General features: G+C 38.9%; 1 protein-coding gene and 1 pseudogene across 4 annotated transcripts in view; both read right to left on the reverse strand.

Annotated features, from left to right (window-relative positions):
• The window catches only part of CSMD3 (CUB and Sushi multiple domains 3), a 1,318,842-nt gene that overhangs the window by 908,711 nt on the left and 386,311 nt on the right, over positions 1-23,820 (reverse strand). For all 4 annotated transcript variants that reach the window (XM_075063193.1, XM_075063192.1, XM_075063195.1 and 1 more), the window contains exon 5: positions 12,105-12,312. In XM_075063193.1, coding sequence (XP_074919294.1) covers positions 12,105-12,312 — 208 coding nt within the window. The remainder of the gene's footprint in view (positions 1-12,104; positions 12,313-23,820) is intronic.
• LOC116816144 (nicotinamide phosphoribosyltransferase-like) lies at positions 17,182-19,381 on the reverse strand (annotated as a pseudogene).

Raw genomic sequence — 23,820 nt, forward strand, 5'->3', positions numbered from 1 at the left:
TGGGGAAGGAACCTTGACAACAGGTATGCAACCTAGCACACTTTAAACACCACTATGGAAACAACTAGCAATACAGTTAGGGTATGTCTACACTGGCAGAGTTACATTACCACTCAGAGAGCGCTGAAGGGAAACCGCTGTTGTGTGTTCACACTGTCAGCTGCCTGCACAATAGCATGTTCACACTTGCGGCACTTGCATTGGTATTTGGAGCGGTGTACTCTGGACAGCTATCCAACAGAGCATCTCTTCCTCTTCTGCTGCTAAGAGTAGTGGGAAGGCAGAGTGGGTCATGGGCATCCTGGGTCCTGTCCCAATCCCCCATGTTGCATTGCTTTGCATCCCAGCAATCCCTGTGCTTCTGTCCACATTTGGCACCATCTTTCAGTGGTTTGTGTACTGAGCGCTCTGCCTCTTCGGTCTGCAGGAACGGATCCTGCACTGTTGACCAATATGCTGCTCACTCTCACTGACATGTCACACGTGGCAGTGGAATTATTCCTTAAAGTACAAAGGCAAGAGGAGTTTGACATAGATCTCGCCATGTGTAGTAGCTATGACACAAGATTGCTTGTGGCATTCACAGACGTGCTTACCACAGTGAAACACCACTTTTGGGCTTGGGAAAGAAGCACTGAGTGGTGGGATCACATTGTGATGCATGTCTGGGATGATGAGCAGCAGCTGCAGAACTTTCAGATGAGGAAAGCCACATTCATAACACGAGAATGAGAGCTGCCCTGTTGTTGGAGAAGTGCTTGGTGATTTCACTGTGGAAGTTGGCTACTCCAGACTGCTACTGATCGGTCACTAACCAGTTCGGAGTGGGAAAGTTGACCGTTGGACTCGTGTTGATGGAAGTAGGCCTTTGACTGTGACTCTGGGCAACATGTGTGACATTGGGGATGGCTTTGCACAAATGGGCTTCCCTAACTGTGGCGGGGAGAGGGAGATTGCATGCATATTCTAATTCTAGCACCAGACCACCTAGCCACTGAGTACATTAATTGGAAGGGGTATTTCTCTATGGTTCTCCAGGTGCTTGTGGATCACTGTGGGCATTTCATAGACATTAACGCAGGCTGGGCTGGAAAGGTGCATGACTCACGCATCTTTCAGAACACTGGCCTGTTCAGGAAGCTGGAATCAGGGACTTTCTTCCCAGAAAGGGTAAACTTATAAATTGTTTTCCCTCTAAAACACTAATAGAGAGATATGCACAGCTGTTTGCACACCCAGCTATTAACACATAATCTAGGTTAATTAATAAGCAAAAAGTGATTTTATTAAATACAGAAAGTAGGATTTAAATGGTTCCAGGTAGTAACAGACAGAACAAAGTAAGTCACCAACTAAAATAAAATAAACCATGCACATCTATGGCTAATTAAACTGAATACAGTTATTCTCACCCTTAGAGATACTTCAGTAAGTTTTTTTCCTCAGACTGGGTACAATTCTTTCCCTTGGTACAGCTCTTGTTCCAACTCAGGTGGTAGCTAGGGGATTCCTCATGATGGCTCCTCTCTTCCCTTTGTTCTGTTCCACCCCTTTACATATCTTTTGCATAAGGTGGGAATCCTTTGTCCCTCTCTGGGTTCCCACCCCTTCCTTCTCAATGGAAAGACATCAGGTTAAAGATGGATTCCAGTTCAGGTGACATGATCAAATGTAAGCAGGGCTAGTTTTAGGCCAGTTCAACCAATTCCCCTGAATCGGGCCCCACGCCTAGGAGGACCCTGTGCCCAAGCCCCACCAGTGCTCTGCATCGAGGTGGCCTGGCTTCCTCAAGGGGAATTTAAAGGGTCTGGGACTCCCAGCAGAGGCTGGAGTCCTAGGCCCTTTAAATTGCCACCAGAGCCCCGCTGCTGGAGCCCTAGGTTACTTTCCAAGACTGATGCCCCACCTTAAATTCATACAGCCTCTTCACTGATCACATCTCATCAGACACTCAGACTTGCATCACACATGTCCCTTCAGTTTCAAATGCCTTATGAAATCCTGAACAAGTGGACATTGTCTATCTGGCTATTTGTGACTTATCGGTTGAAATTCACAGTTAGAGTTCAATTACATTCTTCTGCCAGTTTCTTAGCATTCTCCAGCAGGATTTTGCCACAACATATTATTTTACAGCCCAACCCATATCTATGTATCTGAGGTTTTTAATATAGCATCTATCAGCATAGTATAAGTACTGCTGTGCCATCTCTTAAAGAGGTCATCATTTTTTTCTTCATCAAGCAATGTTAATCTTACGTTAATGTTTTAAAATATAACCCAACCATCATAGGCTGTAAGCTACTGATGGCTTTCAGTTGGGTATTTAACTTATTAAAACTGGTTTACTCCATAGTCATTATTTTCTTGATAATTCCTTTACCTGAGTCTTAAAAGTAGATTTTAAAGCTTTCTGGAAGAGCTAGTGTCCAGTTGACACTAATGCCCCAGAATATCTCAGAATTCTTTGTTAAAAAAGCAATGGCATGTTACTTTTTAGGTCTGAGTGAAGTAGAAGCCATGGAAATATGTTAAGCTCTGTTTCCAGCTCTACTTCTTGTCTTATGTCCTCCTCATTTTCTCAGTGTGTCAAATAGTTACTAGGTTTTTGTTCATTGTAATTTGTACTTTGAAAGCCCAATTGCCCATCTATATGCTATCAAAACGTCTCACTAAAGTCAACCAGCATTTCCCTTCATCCAGACTCCTGTAGCTTTCCCAGGCATATACGTTCCAGGCAGCTTTGTGTGCTGGCTCTGCACAAATTCAGCCTATTTAGAGAAAAGGCACAAAGCAAATAACAGCCCAGCTCCATGGACAAGAGTGGCAACTTGTTGTGGTAATTTATGGGTATGGGGTAGCTAGCAATGAACAAAAGCTCAAAATAAATATACTCCTCTTCTACATGCCTCCCCAAAACCACTTCTACCATGATAACTCAATTGTCAATCGGAACTGAGAATGACTAGGCAGGAGGCCAAAAGAGATTAAAAAAAGAACCTCCCTCAAATGTGCAAACTGTGCATGCAGCTTCTATACACACAATCACCTGCGGCCTTCCTCCATATCCCCTTTATTATTTTGTTATACTAGTTTACTGCATCGTGTCTTAATTTAACGGTAAACTCTTTGATCCATGGTGTGTCTCTTACTGTGTGTTTGTATAGTACCCGGCACATTGGGATAATCATCATTGGGGCCTCTGAATGCTTCTTCAATATAACTAAAATAAATAAATAATAATGTTACAAATGGTTTAAAAGGGGCCTCAGAAGAACTTTACTGGATTGCAGGCTCCTTACCTGGCAGTGTGTGTTGTGCAGAGGTAGTCAGCCCCACTGCGATATCGTACAATCATCCAAGCAACCCAAGAAAACTGGAGATCATTGTTGACAAAAGAGTTAAATGGACACATGGTTCAAATCAAGAAATGATCCGATGACAGATTTTGGCAAAACCGGAAGAGAGAAAGGCTGGAGGAAGTGAATGGTCCAACACTGGAAGGAGCTACAGAGAATTAAGAGGCTAAGATTTGATGGGATCTGGCAATTGTCACAGACTCAATAGTGAAGGCAAACAGGCTGGATATAGTAGTTGTAGAAGTGAAGTTAAACAAGATAATGTTAATTGATATTGCTATACTAGCCATCAGGAACATAAAAAACAAAAACAAAGAAGCCACACACCACCAAGAGGAGAAGACAGCAAAGTATGAAGAACTCTCTCATGAAGTGAAACAATTATGGAAAACTAGAACAGAGATGATCCCAGTGATTACTGAAGCACCTGCAGTGATCCTTCAGAGTATGAATGAGCAGCTCAAAGGACATGTTAGGAGTGTACAACACCACGGTCTGGAACCTCCAGATGACAGCACTCTTAGGACTGAGGGAATTTTAAATAAAGCCAAAGGAGAACGATTTCATCTGAGCATATAACATGCAGGAATTCTGCAGAAAGGTTAACAACACTTTTAACTACTCAAACCAAGAAGATTTACAGGTGACTCACAGGGATAAATTTTAGACAATAGCTTTCCCCTTTTTATGTTTACAAATCTTGTATATTACGAAGGCTATTTGTTTAAAAAATCCCCATGATGTACTGAGGGATAATAATAAATAAAAAACATAAATAAAATATAATAATGATAATTAATAATATTCTGAAACTACTTAGGATATATGTGGCATCATTCCCAAGGGACAAATTCTTCCACTTGGCAGCCTGATGAGGAACGGACTGGGAAAAGTAAAAACAATGTATCCTCAATTTATGCAATTGACTCAGAGGAAATCCCTGCTGAATTAAGGAACCACTTCTGAAGCAGCAGAGCCAGGAGGCTCATGCAGCTGCAAAGGCATTGGGGCTGGATACTAGTAATCTAAAAATAATGCTTTTAGTTCATGTTTGATAAGATCCATGTTTCTTTCACAATCTGTCTACCCTGAACATATTTATACTTAAAAAATTAAAACAAATATAGTTAACATAAGAACATAAGAACGGCCATACCGGGTCAGACCAAAGGTCCATCTAGCCCAGTATCTGTCTACCGACACTGGCCAATGCCAGGTGCCCCAGAGGGAGTGAACCTAATTAGGCAATGATCAGTGGCTCTTCCTGCCTACACTCTCTCTGTCCCACAAGACAGACGGGCTAAGGCACCTTCCTTACCTCTTGGCTTAATAGCCACTTTATGGACTAACCACCATGAATTTATCCACTTTCTCTTTTACGCGGGTGTATATAGTCACCTCACAACCTCCTAGTACGAAAAAAATCCACAAGTTTACTGTGCGCATGTGTGAGGAAAATTATCATTGTTATTTGTTTTAAACCTGCTGCCTATTGACTATTTCATTTTGGTGACCCTCGTTCCTGTTACTGGGAATACGTAAATTAACTATTATTCCGCGGATCTGCTTATCCATTTATGGCGGTCAGCATCATTCATGTTCGTTGTTTGACTCACCCTGTGGCTCGTTATATCCCCGTCTTGGCCGTGCAACGAAGTCCTCTGCTGCTCCCGCAGCTGTGATAATGACTAGATCCAGTCGGCCTTTGTACATTGCATATATATCCTCAGTATAGAGAGACTACCCATAGTGTATGATTTTGTTTAAATATGCCGTATATATTCTGGAACTTACCTTCTCCCTTTCTTAGGTCGACTTGCTCGTAAATTTCTTTTTTGAGGTGAGAAGACCACATACTGTACACAGTATTCGAGATTGACCGTTACCTTGGATTTATTATAAGGGCAATATAGATATTCTCTATCTTCTTCTCTATCCCCTTTATGAATTCCTACTCTTGTTTGCTTTTTTCGACTGCCTCTGCACACTCGCGTGGACATCTTCAGGAAACTATCCACATGACTCCAAGATCTTTTCCTGACGTCGTTTGTAGCTATATATAGCCCCCATCTTTTTATGTTTAGTGGATTATTTTTTCCAATGTTGCATTATTTTAATTTTTATCCACATTATATTCCTTTGCCATTTTTTTGCCATCCTTTAGTTTTGTGAATTCTTTTTGAAGTTCTCGCACAATCTGCTTTGGTCTCTAACTATCTGGCAGTTTAGTTCATCTGCAAACTTTGCCACCTCCTGTTTACCCCTTTCTCCAATCATTATGAATAAAATTGATAGGATTTGTCTAGGACTGGACCTTTCGGGAACACCACTAGTTACCCCTCTCCATTCTGAAATTTACCATTAATTCCTACCCTTTTTCTCTGTCTTTTAACCAGTTCTCAGTTCCATGAAAAACCTGCCTTTCATCCATGACAGCTTAAATTTATGTAACGCCTTTGGTGAGGGACTTGTCAAGGCCTTTCTGGAAATCTAAGTACCCTATATGCACTGATCCCCTTGTCCACATGTTTGTTGACCTCAAAGAACTCTATTCATAGTAAGCACGATTCATTGATCATTGATTCTTAGGACTGAACGGCCTCGAGAGGACCAGATCCGAGTCCGTCCCCTGCCCTCATGGCAGGACCAAACACTTTCTAGATCATCCCTGATAGACGTTTATCTAACCTACTCTTAAATATCTTCAGAGATGGAGATTCCACAACCTCCCTAGGCAATTTATTCCAGTGTTTAACCACCCTGACAGTTAGGAACTTCTTCCTAATGTCCAACCTAAATCACCCTTGCTGCAGTTTAAGCCCACTGCTTCTTGTTCTATCCTTAGAGGCTAAGATGAATAAGTTTTCTCCCTCCTACTTATGATATCCTTTTAGATACCTGAAAACTGCTATCATGTCCCTTCTCAGTCTTCTCTTTTCCAGACTAAACAAAACAACAAAACAAAACCAATTCTTTCAGCCTTCCTTCCTAGGTCATGTTCTCAAGACCTTTAATCATTCTTGTTGCTCTTCTCTGGACCCTCTCCAATTTCTCCACATCTTTCTTGAAATGCAGTGTCCAGAACTGTACACAATACTCCAGTTGAGGCCTCATCAGCGCAGAGTAGAGTGGAAGAATGACTTCTCATGTCTTGCTCACAGCACACCTGTTAATGCATCCTAGAATCATGTTTGCTTTTTTTGCAACAGCATCACACTGTTGACTCATATTTATCTTGTGGTCCACTATAACCGCTAGATCCCTTTCTGCAATATTCCTTCCTAGACAGTTGTTTCTTAGTAGGGTTCTACACATTCACGGTCCATTTTTGTCAATTCCATGGTCATATGATTTTAAAAATCGTAAATGTCATGATTTCTGATATTTAAATCTGAAAATTCACATTGTTGTAATTGTAGGGGTCCTGCCCAAAAATGATTTGGGGGGGTCGCAAGGTTATTATGGGGGGAGTGGTACTGCTACCGTTACTTCTGCGTGCTGCTAGTGGTGGCACTGCCTTCAGAGCTGTGCAGCTGGGGAGAGGCAGCTGCTAGACAGGAGTTCTGCTTTGAAGGCAGAGCCACTGCCAGCAGCAGCACAGAAGTAATGCTGCCATGGTATGGTATTGCCACCTTTATTTCTGTGCTTTTGCCTGCAGAGCTGGGGCTTCAATCAGAAGCCACCATTCTCCGTCCGCTGAGCTCTGAAGGCAGTGCAGAAGTAAGGGTGACAATACTTAAAATAACCTTAGGACTCCCCTGCAACTTCCTTTTGGGCAGGACCTCCAATTTGAGAAATGCTGGCCTCCCCTATGAAATCTATATAGTATAGGATAAAAGCACGCAAAAGACCAGATTTCATGGAGGGAGACCAGACTTCACGGTCCATGATGTGTTTTTCATGGCCGTGAATTTGGTAGGGCACTATTTATTTGCTTACTGCTCAAGCAAGAATGATTTAAATACCTTTAGAGATTGGGACTAATTATAATGAGATTAAGATATAATGTATCGTTAACTGAATTTTAAAATTTAAACTGTATTATTGCCCACATGGATAAGAAAATGAGAATTTTCAAAACAATTTATTTGCTCTTTTTGGAGTGCAAATGGTTTGAAGAGGAATAGTTTCTACTCTGAGTATATCTTAATGAGATCAGTTGTTTTCCTTTACTTACCATAGTGTTTTCAAAATTATATTTTCTCAGGTTGCTCATGGTTATTCAGAAGTTTTTTCAAAGTTTAAGTTATGCAAAAGAGATATATAATTCAATATGATGATCATTATTGAAAGCAATGTCTAGATATTTTTTTCTCATATAAAGAACAATATTTATTATGATCATTCAATAATATTATATTTGAATCTAATGTTTAGTTACTATGGTCACTGGAACTATAGAAAAATCTTAGGTGGACAAATATATTTAAAAATTCAGCTTCCATGTTCCACCATAAACTGCAAACTTCTTTATTATGAAAAACTGCTATGAAAAATTCTTAAATTGAAAGTATTACATAAGGCATGAATGTTCAAAATGATGTTGATTTCACTAATCTTTCATTTCACAGAAAATAAGAAGCTCCCTCTACCCCCAACAATATTGAAATGTCTTGTTTACACAGTTTCAGAATATGTTTTGATTTTTCTTTTTGAAATGGCTTTTTGTTTTCAGTTTTTGATTTTGTATTACCTTACATATTATTAGATAACAACATTGAAAAGGGTGAAATTGAATAAGAACAGAGGTACCAAACTGGCCTAGATCCTCCAGTAAGATTTGCCATACCAGAATAGGCTATGTTCCTTTTATATTGACTTCCAACATCAATTTTAGAAGAGTAAATGTAATGATATCCCAGTATTATTTTGAGATTAAGTCATTGTAAAAAACACATGTGATTTGAATTATTGCTTCATTTTAGGAGTAAGTGCACAATTGTCCAAATTGCTTTTTGAGAATTCAGTCTTTACCAGTTCTTGGTGAACATGCTGCCAGTGGGTCAAATTTGGATACACTATGTTTGATGGCTTAGTTATAAGTACGCTCCTGTCCATGGGGCGAAATGAATCAAAACAGTCAGACCTTTTTTCATTTAACACCTCAATCAAGAACTTTATCATAATAAATATTTTAATATGCTTATGCTGCTAATGTTGAGGATACAATTCTGCAAAGCCTTCCTTTTTTGCGTAGTGAATTTTAACCACAGTATTAGTGTCATATGTTTTAGGGCCAGATCCTTAGCTGGTGTAAGTCAGTGTAGCATCAATGGATTTTCACTAGCTGAAGATCTGGCCCTTAGACATTTAAATACAAGAGAACCTAACAATATTCTTTCACCAAATATATTTATTTTGTAGTGAAAATGGGTCTGATCCAAAATGAGTTACTGGTCTTATTTTAATCAAAGAATGCAGTACTAAATCACAAATAAAATATATACTGCAATAATTTTCTGGTGCTAAAACACTTAAAGTATGACGATTTTGTTACAGACTATAAAAGCAGGAAGATAACTAAAGATGCATAATGTCATTTCAAATAAAAGAAGATTTTCCAGAATCAGTGCTGTTGATATTCATATTTTGTGTCAACTACTTAGCTTTGTGACAAAATTAAAAAAAAAAAAAGGCTTAAGTTTATTTTGGTATTTTAACTACTGCAGAGGAGTACAAAGAAAGTAAACACCGTGAAGGCTAGAATAAGTAGGGTTATGTTCATAATTCAGAGATGAAAGCATAAATCCTACTGACAAAGGGAAGAGCATCATGGTAGTGACAAGAAAATGAATAGATCTATACTTCATGTCATCCAGTGGGTAGTCATTATCCTCTGGATGTACAGAGTTAGATTTCTAGATCTATAGTGATTAGCGCACAGAAAGATTTCTATCTAAGAACATATTGAAAAGATTAGGACCATAATTAATGGAGGAAGATATAATAAAAGATGGTAATGTTATCAAAGGAGTTTAGTCAGGTGTTGCTATTTACTCTCTTTCATAATCCAAATACAGGAAGTTGGGCAACAAATTCAAAATGGATACTAAGAATGTAGATAGTCTGAGGGAATTCATTGCTACAAGCTATCATTTAGGGCAAGAGTTTAGATGGGCTCAAAAAAAGGATTAGGCACTAATATGGATGAGAATATCCACCTTTGCTAACTGATCAGCTCATCTTCCCAGAGTGCTACCAATATATGCTCAATTCCTGGAAAAGCAGCTTGTGAGTTTTCAGAATCTTTGGACAGAAATAAGGATGAAGGCCTGAACCAGCTGCATATCTGAACCCTTATTTTAGACTTCACATGGATCTGGATCTCAATATCATTTCATCAGGCAATCTCTAAAGACTAGCAGGACAGAGGTACCCATAATTCACTCTGAATTCTCAAAATAAAATAATCAGGTTTTCATTCAGATCATCATGATATGCATTCTGAACGTGATGCCCTGCCTTCTGTAAAGCTTTGCATTAGGTAAATCATGAAGGTGTGCGTTGGAGGGTTTAGGAATACTTTGCACGCATGTCATCAACTTTCAAAGCCAGCAGCCTATTTAAAATGACAGCAAACAGAAGAAAGCTGAGCAAGATTACAAAGCAATCTAGCTGCTCTCTGTGATACTTTATGAAAAAGATATACAGTATATCAAGCATTTCAATATAGGAAAGACTTACCACAGCTACTTTTCTAAATATGAAAACTGTCTTGACTGATGAGGTGAAAATGGAAAGCTACAGTGTTTTGTGAAGAGCCTGGCCTTTTTGTTTTCATATTACAAGAGTGGCTACCTTATATACTTTAGCTCAGTATTTTAGCTTGTATCTCACAAGCTAAAGTAGTAAACATTTTGTTATTTACCTAGATGGACAGGAGGATAAGAATGAGTTTATTTGCCATCCTTACATAAATAATAGTCTGAGAAATAAGACAAAAGACATTACTGTCTGGATCAAACACTATTTTTAAAAAATTTGAACAGGCTTTCGTGTAGTTATGTACCATTTGTCTAATAGAGTAAGATACAGCATAAGGATCCTATCTTTAGACTTAGATATAGAGAATTTTGTGCATGCATCATGAATGTAGCTATGTGGAGCGGAAGCTCAAACATTATTCTAAAAGGATATAAAGTATGAACATAGTAAAACTAATTATCAAATATCTTAATTAAGTTTTTCAAATAATTTTTTCTCTAGCATATGAAGAAGTATTTTTGTATAACTGAGTACATCAATCTAATTCAGGGAATATGACTGATAAGTTTAGAAAAGAATGCTCTTACAATCTGCTCCTCTAAATGAACAAATATTAAATTAGCATGTAACATTGAATATACAACATTTACTTTAGAATAAGCAAATGAAGATTTAGCAGTTCAGCTGATTAACATTGTTTTTTATGTTCGTGTTACTTCAGTAATAATGATAATAAATTCTGGTTTTAAAAGAATTAATTTAGCTGAGAACCAGTTTAAAAAAATGTAACAAGCTTGAAAAAAATCAACGGTAAATCAGTAACTTTTTAATACAGATAATTAACTCACCAACAGTGACATAAATCATGAAATTTCATTCATGAAAGCTGAAATACAGTGTATTGTCTCTTATCTTGATATATATTATGAAATAACTAGGGATATTACTTCTAGCAACATTTGTACACATAAGGTGTGCTCTTTTCAAATAGTACAAATGCCTAAATTAAGGAGGGTTATTTTTTTCTTTTACTACATTATTTTAAAAAGTCTAGTCTTTGTTTTTTCTATCCTGATTACACATAATGGACCACAGCTTATGTAGAGTAAACTGCTATAGCACCATTGACTTCAAACAGAGCTATGCCATTTTACTGTGGTAGAGGACCTGGTCTAATTTGTGACATTTACCTCAGTGCACAAATATCACACAAGGCCTTCTGAGCCCCACTTGAGTCTCTATTGTGGGTCTAAGTGTTGTGGAAGGTTTTGTTTATATCCTCTTCTTTGGATGAGTTTAAACTACTATGATAAAGGAAACTTTCTGTCACATTCCAATACTCTTACAGTATATACTGCTGCCTTGAACAGCTATACCATGTAACTGAACTGTGTTGAATTAACCATGTATCTTTTCCCAGTTATTTTCCAACAAACTGAATCAGCTAATTAAAGAGGTGACTTGATTCATCTGTTCTTTACATTAGTTTTATACCAGTGCAACTCAACCGAGGCCAACAACTACTGAGGTAGCTGTACAGAGGAAGTATAGGGACAGTAATAGAGGAAACTTCTCAGAAGTGCTACATCAACAAAAAACATGCTTGTGTGATGGGGTGTATAAACTCCACATCAGGTAGGAAGGGGTTAAGGAGTTGATCTGTGCTGCAGTGGTCCCATAGCAATAAGTCACATCAAGAATGCATGACTACATTATGTAGTGAGACAGTGTATCTTGATTTACTGCATGGAGACATCCAGTGATATAATCAATGGCACTGAACTTTAATTTGCATGCAACAAAGATTAAATTTACCCAACAACATAATCAGGTGGATGAGTCTACCGTGGTTTTTAATTTTGATGTTCTGTATTTGGAAGTTGGGTTACATTTCTAATCAGTGAATCAATTAACATGTTGAAGTAATAAACCCTTTTACTATAGCGAGGCTACAGTGTTGACACGAGTAAAGGTTGCAGGAACATCCCTACATATTCTCTCTCACTTTTACAGGCTTCAAAATGGCATCAAATTACTCACCATATTGTAGGTGGTTCAGAACCTTCTATTTCCAAGTAATCATATTTTTCTTCCATTTGAAAATCAGTAAATATGAGCGAAATGGTATCGCCAGGCTCTGCCACAATGGTCCATGTACAATCTGCATTATTATGATACTCATTAGGAAAATTGGGACTGGAGATCATGCCGCTGGATCCTCTCATTGTTCCTCCACATGCATCTTCAGCTGTTTAAAAACAAAATCACAACATTTTCAATAAGAAAAAAAATATGAAGTGTTATTAAATCACTCCTCAAAAACCAATGCTATGAAAATTTTAAATTTAAAATAAACCTGTATGTGCTTCTAGAAAAAGTTTTAATCGTTTTAAGGGTTTATTATACATCATACTTACAAAATCATACATATGCAAAGTAAAGGTTCTGTTCCCCTCTATGCAAATAGTCACTGTGTTGTTTAGTTTGTTCTGAAAATTAAATTAGTAATCGATGATTATTATTTTACCAAAAATTTTTAGAATCCTATTTTGTGTGACTTTGATGAAAATTGTTCCCATTCATTCTCATGAAGAGTGATATGAAAAACATCAAATTAATATTATGGCTCTCTCTTCTGCTTCAATCAGAACTGCTTTGGATCAAGCACATTACATCTCTACTTAGCATTTAGAGTTTGGTACATGTATAATGCAGCATTTATCTTTGAAGGAAGTTAAGTTAAAAAATAAGATTTTGTTAACAGGGGCATGAGTACTCTAGCCACCCTTTGCTAGTTGCATCATAATCATTTCATTTTGGTAGCTAATAGTATCTTACATATGGATGCATAGACTCTTTCTTCCATTTCCTTTTCACTGAAAAAGTAGTCACTGCATATTACTTTTCAGAACAATGCTGCTCATACATAGTGCCTTGAATGCCATCACCCTGATACCTTTGTGCTCATGATTTTTTCAGCAGAGCCATTTTAATGGAGCAGAATTTTTGGATAGATCACATATTTCAAATATCTCTCCACATATGCTTCTTTCCTGGATATATATTCTATTCCATAATCTACTCATGACTATCTTCTGGATTATGCAACATGCTCACATTGGTGAGGATTTACTTATACTACACAATCCCATGGGACAAAGTTTCCCCAATCACACCTGCTATTGGATTCCTGCAGGGAGGAAGGGCCTGATTCTGTGAAGCAATGAGCATCTTCTATTTCCATTGACTTGAATGGGTATTGAGAGTGCTGGGCACCCTGCCAGATTGACTCCTAAATGATATTTTACTGTTAAAACTTCTTTTTGATTGTATAAACAGTTTAGCAGAACAAAATTAAGCTTTTAAAAGTTCTAAAACTGCCATAATTGATGGGCTTGTAGGGGAGAGATAGTTCAGTTGTTTGAGCAGTAGCCTACTCAACCCAGGGTTGTGAGTTCAATCCTTGAGGGGGCCATGTAGCAAAAATCATTACTTGGTCCTACTAGCGAAGGCAGGGGGCTGGATTCAATGACCTTTCAAGGTTCCGTCCAGTTCCAGGAGAGAGGTATATCTCCTATTATTATATTATACAAACACTCCCATTGAAGTCAATTTGGACTGCTCCTGTAGAAAGTGCTCTTCATGTGAGGGTTCACAGCAGCTGGTGCACTATGGTTTGAAGCATGCCTTATTCATACTGTTGTCAAAAGTATATATATTGTGACAGACCCAGGCCAGTGTGGTACAGGAGTTTGGTGGATGGCAAATATACTGGTCACTGGGTGAGTAGTTTTCTGTTCCCTGAGTGACGAGATCAGGGGCTGAACTAGAGTAATCAGGAACTTGCTAGAACCAATTAAGGCAGAAAGGCTAATTAGAACACCTGCAGCCAATCAAGGCAGGCTAATCAGGGCACCTGGGTGTAAAAAGGAGCTCACTCCAGTCAGGTGGGAGGGAGCAAGAGGAGAGGAAGTATGTGTGAGGAGCTGGGAGCAAGAGGCGCTGAGAGAGTGAGAGCTGCTGGAGGACTAAGGAGAAGAAGCATTATCAGACACCAGGAGGAAGGTCTTGTGGTGAGGATAAAGAAGGTGTTGGGAGGAGGCCATGGGGAAGTATCCCAGGGAGTTGTAGCTGTCATGCAGCTGTTACAGGAGCCACTATAGACAGCTGAAATCCACAGAGCCCTGGGCTGGAACCTGGAGTAGTGGGTGGGTCCGGGTTCCCCCCAAACCTTCCAACTCCTGATCAGACACAGGAGAAGTTGACCCAGACTGTGGGGAAGATCACTGAGGTGAGCAAATCTGCCAAATAAGTGCAGGACCCACCAAGGTAGAGGAGGAATTTTGTCACTATATATATATACATAGAGAGAGAGAGAGAGCTAATAAAATAGGTTGAGATTGTAATGCTACCACTTTCAAAAATGGAAATACCTTTCTATGGAAAAATGTCACCTTTTATCACAGTAATTCAAACTTCATGATCCAAATGTGTGAAACATACTAGCAAAGGAATCCCTGACTATGGTCAATTAAAGTGCTAATGATGAAATGAAAGCTGAGTTGGTGCCCGAATAATAGTCAATACTGCTGACAGATGAATGCCAAGATGAAGACACATTTATTTTTGAAAGAGTATATCATCATTAGTGCAAAAGCTTTTAAGACTTGAAAACACCTGCTCAGACTAATTCCTGTCAGGGAGAAAATCCGAAATGGCTGCCATGATCCCATCAATTATGGCAGTTTCAGAAGTTTTAAAAGCTTAATTTTGTTCTTTAAAAGTTCTGCTAAACTGTTTATATGATCAAAAAGAAGTTTTAACAGTAAAATATCATTTAGGAGTCAATCTGGCAGGGTGCCCAGCACTCTCAATGCCCATTCAAGTCAATGGAAATAGAAGATGCTTATTACTTCACAGGATCAGGCCCTTCCTCCCTGCAGGAATCCAATAGCAGGTGTGATTGGGGAAACTTTGTCCCACGAGATTGTGTAGGGAAGCAGAAATTAGCAAAAGTCATAACAACTGCTTTTGTTCAACAGAAGCTAAAATGATTATTAAAATATTAATACAAGTAAGAGAACAAGAAATTTACCAATTGTGTCTCTACAATTGGGTTTCATTAGTATGCAGTATATAAGACCTGGGGTCAGCCCTTGAATCATGAGGATAAACCAAAACATTGAAGAGCTGCTAATTAACTGAGCACTCCAACCTGGGCACTGAATGAGGGTGGGGTGCTGTGGGAAAAATAGCATGTGATCATGTAATTAAAGACTAACATAATGCATATGGAAAAGGGGGCTGAATGAAGGTTGCACAAGCAGTCTTAATTCTGGCATTTCTTAATTTTTGAGTGTTTCACTTTCCAACACAAATAGTGTTCTTTTAACAATTCATAATATATGGGTTACTTGACCTTTGCATGTAATTCTCCATTGAAACCATAAAATTCAGATAGCATAATTTCTTAGCTATCAGTCATAAAACAAAATAAACCAAAAAGTCAACAAAAGTAAAATAAGTTGACATCCTGGCAGTGTGGAACAAATCCAGCAATGGTATATGAGGCAGAAAGGAAGAGAGAGGAAAGATGATCAGCTGGCAAGGACACTAGCCTGGACTGTGGGAGGCCAAGTTTTAATTTCCTGCTCTGTCACAGATTTCCTGTATGACCCAGGTCAAGTCATTTAACACTCTGTGCCTCAGTTTTCCCCTTTGTAAAATGGAGAACTGTACTCTAAGTTGCCAAGGTAACAAAAATCCAACTCAGACTGCTACATATATATGATTGATTATAAAAGTCATGGAAGTTAAGATACAAATGTTCAATTAGTCCAAACAAAAAGGTCTATATTAAGATCATGACTGGCAAACAAGAGGAGGCTGGACAAGAAATTAATTAATCAAAATTGGTGGGTCTGAAATTAGGACCAATTGGTGTACAAAATAATGCGGGATTACCCCCTGGTGCCTGAGCTTTGGGTTCCTGCTCTCCCTCCCTCCCTACTGTGTCATTTTCCTTCTCTTTCTTACCTCTTTCTCTTTGCCTTTCGCAAATCTGCTGAGACTGTATCTTTTGAAACTTTGCTATTAACCTGTGTGCACAAAGGCAAATAAAAGGAATGTCTGAAACAGCCTGCTGCTTGTACAAGTCTGTCAGGCTGATAGACTGTGCATTGTGCTTGTTTATCCAGCAATGAGGTTGCAAGTGAAAGTCAGCATCAGAGACAGAAGCTTCATTTTCTATCTTTGCTGATCTTTTTTGTTGCCGTTTGTGTGTGTTTGTCTTAAAGGAAACAGAAGCTAACTTTAACAATGGGAGCAGCTCCAGTGCATCTCAGCGGTTTGCCCCAAAAAGACGATTATTACCATCTTTAATGCCATCTAAAAAGCTGTCAATCTGGGATGGGGAAAGGGCTCCTTGTGAAAGCTCTACATGTGAAGGGAAAGGAAATGCGGTATTCTTAAAATGAAAGACTTACTTACTACTTGACATTTAAAACATGTTTACTGCATTCCTTCTTTTCTGTACCTTTAGTAAAAGGTGATTTTTAATAGTGATTGTTGCCATAGGATGCAGCAGGCTACAGCCTCTATTCAAAACACTGAACCGTGTTTATCTGTACAAGGTTGTACATCTTTGAGACTCGGAGCCCTTTTATTTAATAAAAAAAAGATTAAAGAGTGTGTAAAAATCCCACTCTACATTGTAAAACAAAAACAAAACAAACAAAAAACACAGATTTGTTTGATTTAAAAACTTGTGAAATGTGATGCAAAAATGTACAGAATTCCAAGATGATATTTTTGCAGATATACTTTTGTGATCTTAAACATATGTCAGAAGGGTAACTTTTCTAAGTGACATATAAGGGGGAACTTGGCTTCAACAGGTTTTTTGAGCATATTGTATTTAGCATTCAAATGAAGATTTACTTGAATATGTATGAGGCTTGTAATCTGCATCACCACAGCATCTGAATGGACCAACGTTATCAAAATATTAGTGGAGCTGTTTTCTTTCTGCTGGGCATTGCTAGGTTACCATTTTGGTACTAGTTTTCATATCTGATTTTTTCTGGCTAAATCATAGGAATAAACTGGCAACTCATGCTTAGTGAAAATTGTTATCTGAAACTCTTAAACTGTGTTTTCCAATTCTCCTAACTGGTGACCCAAGTTTGAGTTCACAAGCATTGTAGATGTCATAGCTGCCACTGACCACAGATACAGGCACTGAAGAAAACTGCATCACTATGTGTTCAAAAGCATCTTTCTCATGGTCTCCCCCAAATGATTATGGTAGTGTTCAGCAGCTGGAATAAAATAATCTGGAAGTACTTTTTAATTAAAACAGTTCCTGCTGCTGTTTCAGATCCTTTAAAGTTTACCAAGTGAGCGGATGCTCCTATTTCTGCTGTCTCGTGTGAAGAAACTCCTCTGTAGCCAAAGTCATGCAGTTTGTACTCCAGTCCTTCTAAGCTACCAGACGTCTCTAGCAAATACTTCGCCAAATTTTTCTTCTGCTCCCTGGAATTTGTGGCCACTGTGATTGGATACCATGACTGAACAAGAAGAGTCCACACAAGAGATCCGATTTCTGGACACTACAGTGCTAATATGCGATGGTCACATAAACAGCACCCTATACTGGAAACCTATTGACCGCTAGAATTACCTACATGCCTCCAGCTTTCATCCAGACCACATCACATGATCCATTGTCTACAGCCCAGGTCTAAGATACAACCGTATTTGTTCCAATCCCTCAGACAGAGACAAACACCTACAAGATCTCTATCTAGCATTCTTAAAACTACAATACCCACCTGCTGAAGTGAAGAAACAGATTGACAGAGCCAGAAGAATACCCAGAAGTCACCTACCCCAGGACGGGTCTAACAAAGAAAGTAACAGAATGCCACTAGCTGTCACCTTCAGCCTCCAACTAAAACCTCTCCAGTGCATCATCAAGCATCTACAACCTATCCTGAAGGACGATCCGACACTCTCACAGATCTTGGGAGACTGGCCAGTCCTCACTTACAGACAGCCCCCCAACCTGAAGCAAATACTCACCAGCAACCACACACCACACAACAAAAACACTAACCCAGGAACCTATCCTTGCAACAAAGCCCATTGCCAACTCTGTCCACATATCTATTCAAGGGACACCATCATAGGACTTAATCACATCAGCGGCTCATTCACCTGCACATCTACCAACTTTATATATGCCATCATGTGCCAGCAATGCCCCTCTGACATGTACATTGACCAAACTGGACAGTCTCTACGCAAAAGAATAAATGGACACAAATCAGATGTCAAGAAATATAACATTCAAAAACCAGTCTGAGAACACTTCAACCTCCCTGGTCACTCAATTACAGACATAAAGTCGCAATTCTCCAACAAAAAAAAACTTCATAAACTCCATTGAGAAACTGCAGAATTGGAATTAATTTGCAAACTAAACACCATTAGATTAGGTTTGAATAAGGACTGGGAGTGGATGGGTCATTACACAAAGTAAAAACTATTTCCCCATGCTAATTTTCTCCCTACTGTTACTCACACCTTCCAAACAAGTGTTGGAAATGGGCCATCTTGATTATCACTACAAAAGTTTTTTTTTCTGCTGATAATAGCCCACCTTAATTGATTAGTCTAGTTATAGTTGGTATGGCAACACCCATTTTTTTCATGTTCTCTGTGTATATATATCTTCCTACAGTATTTTCCACTGCATGCATCCGATGAAGTGGGTTTTATCCTATGAAAGCTTATTCCCAAATAAATTTCTTAGTCTCTAAGGTGCCCCAATACTCCTCGTTCTTTTTTCTCAATCCAGTTAGTGAGCCAACTAACTAGTTAGCACTCTGGATCCATGTTTTCTATTGTGAAAAATATATTTCCTCTGGGAATGACTGAGCCTTCAGGAACAGCCTTTACTTCTATCAGAAGATGCCCTTCATACTTCTCAAGAATATAGTTCCATCCTTTTTCAATGAAGACATCATCTTGAAAATGCTCTCTGTATACCTCTTTGGCTTCCGGGATTTTCTGTTTGGTTATCACTTTGCCTTTTAAGTACTTATTTAGAATGTACTGCAACCAGTAAAAAATGGTGTCCTCTTATTTCACCTTCTTTAATCTGGCGTTCTCAGTCTTCTTTCCATGATATTCAAAGTAAGAATAAACTGTGCTTGTATTAGGTGGATATTGCTTATAATGTGTAACCTTGTAGGAGTTGAGCAGGATGTGGAAAGCAGGATATTGAACTCTGTGCCTGCCGCTGCATGTTCCATCTTGCTGAGCATGATCCACCGCTGCTGCCATGAGCAGGGACAATCACAAATGGGCTGTGCCGCTGCCTCCCCTCACTGCCAAGAGCCTTCTTGAGGGGTGGACTTTGCTCTCTGCCCAGAAATGCTATTTTTGTTTACTTTATTATTTTTTTTAATTTCACAGTTCAGGGTAGCTGTATTTCCTGTGGTCCAACAAGGGCACCCAATTTTAGGCTTCCAGTTCCCCAGCCATCACCCCTCTTGGATGGAGACTCGCATCTTTCTCCCTCCTGACTGGGTTTTCCCATGATGCACAGTTCCTTGGCTACACTGAGATTTCCCCAGCATGACAGACTGCCTAAGCATGCCTTCCTTTGCTTTCTCCTCAGAGACAGTAATCAGTGTAATTGCCCACAGTTAAAAGTTACCATACAGCCCTTTCTAAACAAGCACATTTATTCTTAAGGTGAAAACATACTCAACATTTTTATAGAGAAAACATATTAAAAACAATAAAATAACCTATTTGGAAGCTAGCAAACTTACCAAAATCACCCCCAGCTCCGCCAATGGCTCTGACAGGTGCTCAGCTCTTCAAAGCCCACCAAAGGGTTCTTCAGAAAAATCTGTGAGTCACCGCTTGAAATAGTTTGGGCCTTTGATTTTGAGACACTCTGGGAACAGGTGATTATCCCCTCTTCTCAGGGAGTAGCTTCAGAAGGCTGAGTTTTTGCATAACTGGCAGTGGGGCAGGGGAAATTTGCATCACGTGCCCCTAGGTATTTCCCAAGAAATTCACTTCACACATATTGTCCCAAAAGCTATTCTTGCCTGCCATATTGTTCAATATAGTCCTTTGGACATCCTGGCCCACAATAATACATAACCTTTGCATTTAATACAACGGACTCCAACTCTAACTCTATAATATCTCACTAAGATATTACAGGAGATTAACATAGCCCAGAACTGCACCTTTTATTTACTTTATTTTTTATAAATGTATTTCTCTGCTCTAGTTTCCTTTTTTTCTTTACTATTCCATTTAGTTCTTTGCTTTAACCAATAGGTGTCATTGATACTCATGCCGGTGCTATATAAACATTGGGCTGGAAGTTTCAAGAGCAGCAGTGATCAGAGAGGGTCAAATTTAGCACTGATATAGACCTTATGCAAGCTCATTGACTTCAATGGAATTAAGTGAAATTGCATGGAATGTAAATCAGGGCTTAATTCAGCATATGGAGTGCAGCATGCCGCCAGATCTACCTAGGTATTTCCACTACATTGAACAGCTATAATTAACTGCATAATTCACTTTGGCCTTGTTGAAAGAAAAACTAAGATGATGAGTAACAACACATCTCTACCTAGTTTGACTGTATTCTGGACTTTTGAACAGATATACAGAGAGGAAGGAAAGAGTTTGGTATCTTTTCTGGTTTAAAAAAAAACACATGTAAAGAAGTATGTGTGTAAGCAAGGTGTTGACACCATACCTAGGCAACTCTGATGTGGCTGCCACAGTAGCAGACAACCCAGCCAGGGAAGCTGAGGGCATTTGAAAGAGTTACACTGAACTCCTCCATCATACTGATACTTGTCATGCACTATGGATGAGATTAGGTGATTAGGAGATTAGGTGGACTCTGTCTGCTCATTGTATTTAGGGCTGGGTCCAGCCCGCAGTCTCACCCCTCCTATTCTTCCAATTTTTAGAGAGAGTATTTGTCATAAACAGATAGCTAAGGGTTAATGTCTCTTTCACCTGTAAAGGGTTAACAAACAGTGAACGGAACACCTGACCAGAGGACCAATCAGGAGACAAGATACTTTCAAATCTGGGTGGAGGGAAGCTTTTGTGTGTGTTTCTTTGTTCTCTGTCCATGTTCTCTCTTGGATCTGAGAGTGACCGGACGTACTACGGGCTCTAATTTTCTATTCAAGTAGTAAGTGCAAGTAGAAAGGCGGTTTAGTCTTTTTAATTGGTTTTCTTTATTTGCAAATGTGTATCTGGCTGGTAGAGTTTTAATGTGTATTTGGTGGATATTAAATTTGTTCTGATGGAGAGGCTTTTCCTCCAGTTTCTATAAGCTGAAAGACTCGTAATATTCCAATCGTTGAATTTACAGTGATTATCTTAACTCTTTCTTGTCCTTTATAAAAACTTTCTTTTTAAGACCTAATGATTTTTACCCCATGTTAATGCTAAGGCATGAGTCTGTACTCATCCCAAGGGACTGGTGGAGAGAGAGAGGGGGGAAGGTATTTCTTCTTTTAGATTCATAGGAAGCTTTGAATCTGATTGCCTCGGGTGAGGGGAAGAGGGGGTGGAGGTCGGAATCCCCCTCTTTTAGATCAAGGATTTGAAATCGCTGGCTAACTCTCCAGGATACCCAGGGAGAAGCCCTGGGAGGGGGGGAAGACGGGGGGGGAAAACCTGATTCTCTTTGTTGTGATCAATGAGTTTGAAATCAACGGTGATATCCTTAGTGGTAACCAGGGCGGGTCTGGAGGGGATGGAGAGGAGGGGGTACGGGAAGTTTATTCCCTTTGTTGAGACTCAAGGAATGGGTCTGGGGATCCCAGGGAAGGTTTTGGGGAGACCAGAGTTTATCAGGCACTCCAAGTCCTGATTGGTGGCAGCTTATCAGATCTAAGCTGGTAATTAAGTTTAGAGGAATTCATGCTGGTACCCCATTTTTTTGGACTCTAAGGTTCAGATAGGGGAAATTATACCATGACAGTATTATATTATAGAAAAGTTAGCAAAGTAATCTTAAAGGACTGTACACTTCTGCTGCCTCTTAAGCATTCGATAGTGGTATTAATTTTAAATATTACTCTTGAATCTCTACATACAATAAGAGCACTTAGGTCTTATAAAGTACTTCTCATCTGAAGATCACTAAGGACTTTACAAAGGAAGGAACATATTAATCACGTAGGAAATACTGGGTAGACAGATGCTCATGGACACACACTCAGGGTATTTTCAATAAGCTCTATTTCTAGTTTGACATATACCAGGGCAGATTCTGCAGTGCACTGCAGCTACTTTATGCTGTACACCAGTATAACGCATCTCTGTAGATGACATAGGAGAATCATCCTAATAGAAGGGGAAATAACAGAGAATTGGCATAATGACTCCTAGTTGACACCCCTCTGCAGCTAGCATAGGAGGCCAGGCTGGGGCTTTCACACACGCCAGCCATCTCTGGCTGTTGCACTGAGCTTTCAAAGCTATTGTCAGCTGGTCCAACTCAAAGCACCGAACAGGCTTCTCTAATTTATAATGAGGGATGAGACTGGGAAACAGCTAGCTCATAATTGGCCACCTGAGCCATACTGTGCGCTCCTAGGCTGCAGCCAATGAATTACACTGCACAGTACAATGGAAATTAGAATACTCAAAAAATAAGTAAAACTACTGTATCTTGGTATTTTTAAAAGAAACTTAGAAATCCCAACACATCCATACAGTGCACACATACCCCTCTACCTCTCGCCTTCCAAAAGAAACTAAAGTATGTTTATTTCTGAGAGGTCCTGTCAATCTGGTCTCTAAATGACAAAAATTTCTGTTGGATAAAAAAAAAGAATAGAATGAAAAAATTAAACATAACAAAATCAGATGTATCCCTGAACCATGTGATGTTGTTTTCCCTGAAGCCTTATATTTAGCATAAATTAATATATAAACTAACCACTTACACGTATAAAATACATTTGTGTAATATGAAGCACAATTTTAATAATTTCAGATGTTTTGAAATGAAATTTTTTTTGTTTTTCTTTCAATTCATGATTATTTGATTAAATGAAATAGGATGGAGATGGGATATAATTATGTATATTACACTTTTTGATATTTTTCCAAGACTATTACCCTTTAGCTGTAATCTAGATTCTGACAGTAAAAGTGTTTTGCTATAAAATTCTATCAGTGTTTATCTAAATAAAATTTGCAACTAGCGATCACATTTAAAATTTGAAGTCAAGGGTAAAGAAAATGAAATTATCACCTCGAAGCAGTAACTTCCTTGGCTTCTGAAAGTAAACATCATTGTTTGTCTGCTACAGAGTCACCATGTACACGAATCTAGTTAAAGTTATCCCAGCACTTCTACTGTAAATACAGGAATTTTAGAATTTTGAAATTTAGCTGTAAAAATCACTCTTGCCTAGAGATAAGCCCAGAGGGTCTCCACCTAAGTATGCTTTTTTTAAAAATAAATAATAATAATAATAATAATAACAACCGCCCTCTTTTATTAAGTGACAGAAAACACGTTAAAAATGGAAATGTGCTTCTCACTTTGTTCTTATGAAACTCAGAATTGGCTTGACTGGAGCAATGCAATTGGGAAACCATTTAGGGCCCAATTACTCTCCCCACCCCCATCCCTGGGGGAAAGAAAAAAAAAAAAAAAAAAGCTCCGCGTACCTTCAGGTTT

This window comes from Chelonoidis abingdonii, chromosome 2 (assembly GCF_003597395.2).
Source record: "Chelonoidis abingdonii isolate Lonesome George chromosome 2, CheloAbing_2.0, whole genome shotgun sequence".
NCBI classification, from domain to species: Eukaryota; Metazoa; Chordata; order Testudines; family Testudinidae; genus Chelonoidis; species Chelonoidis abingdonii.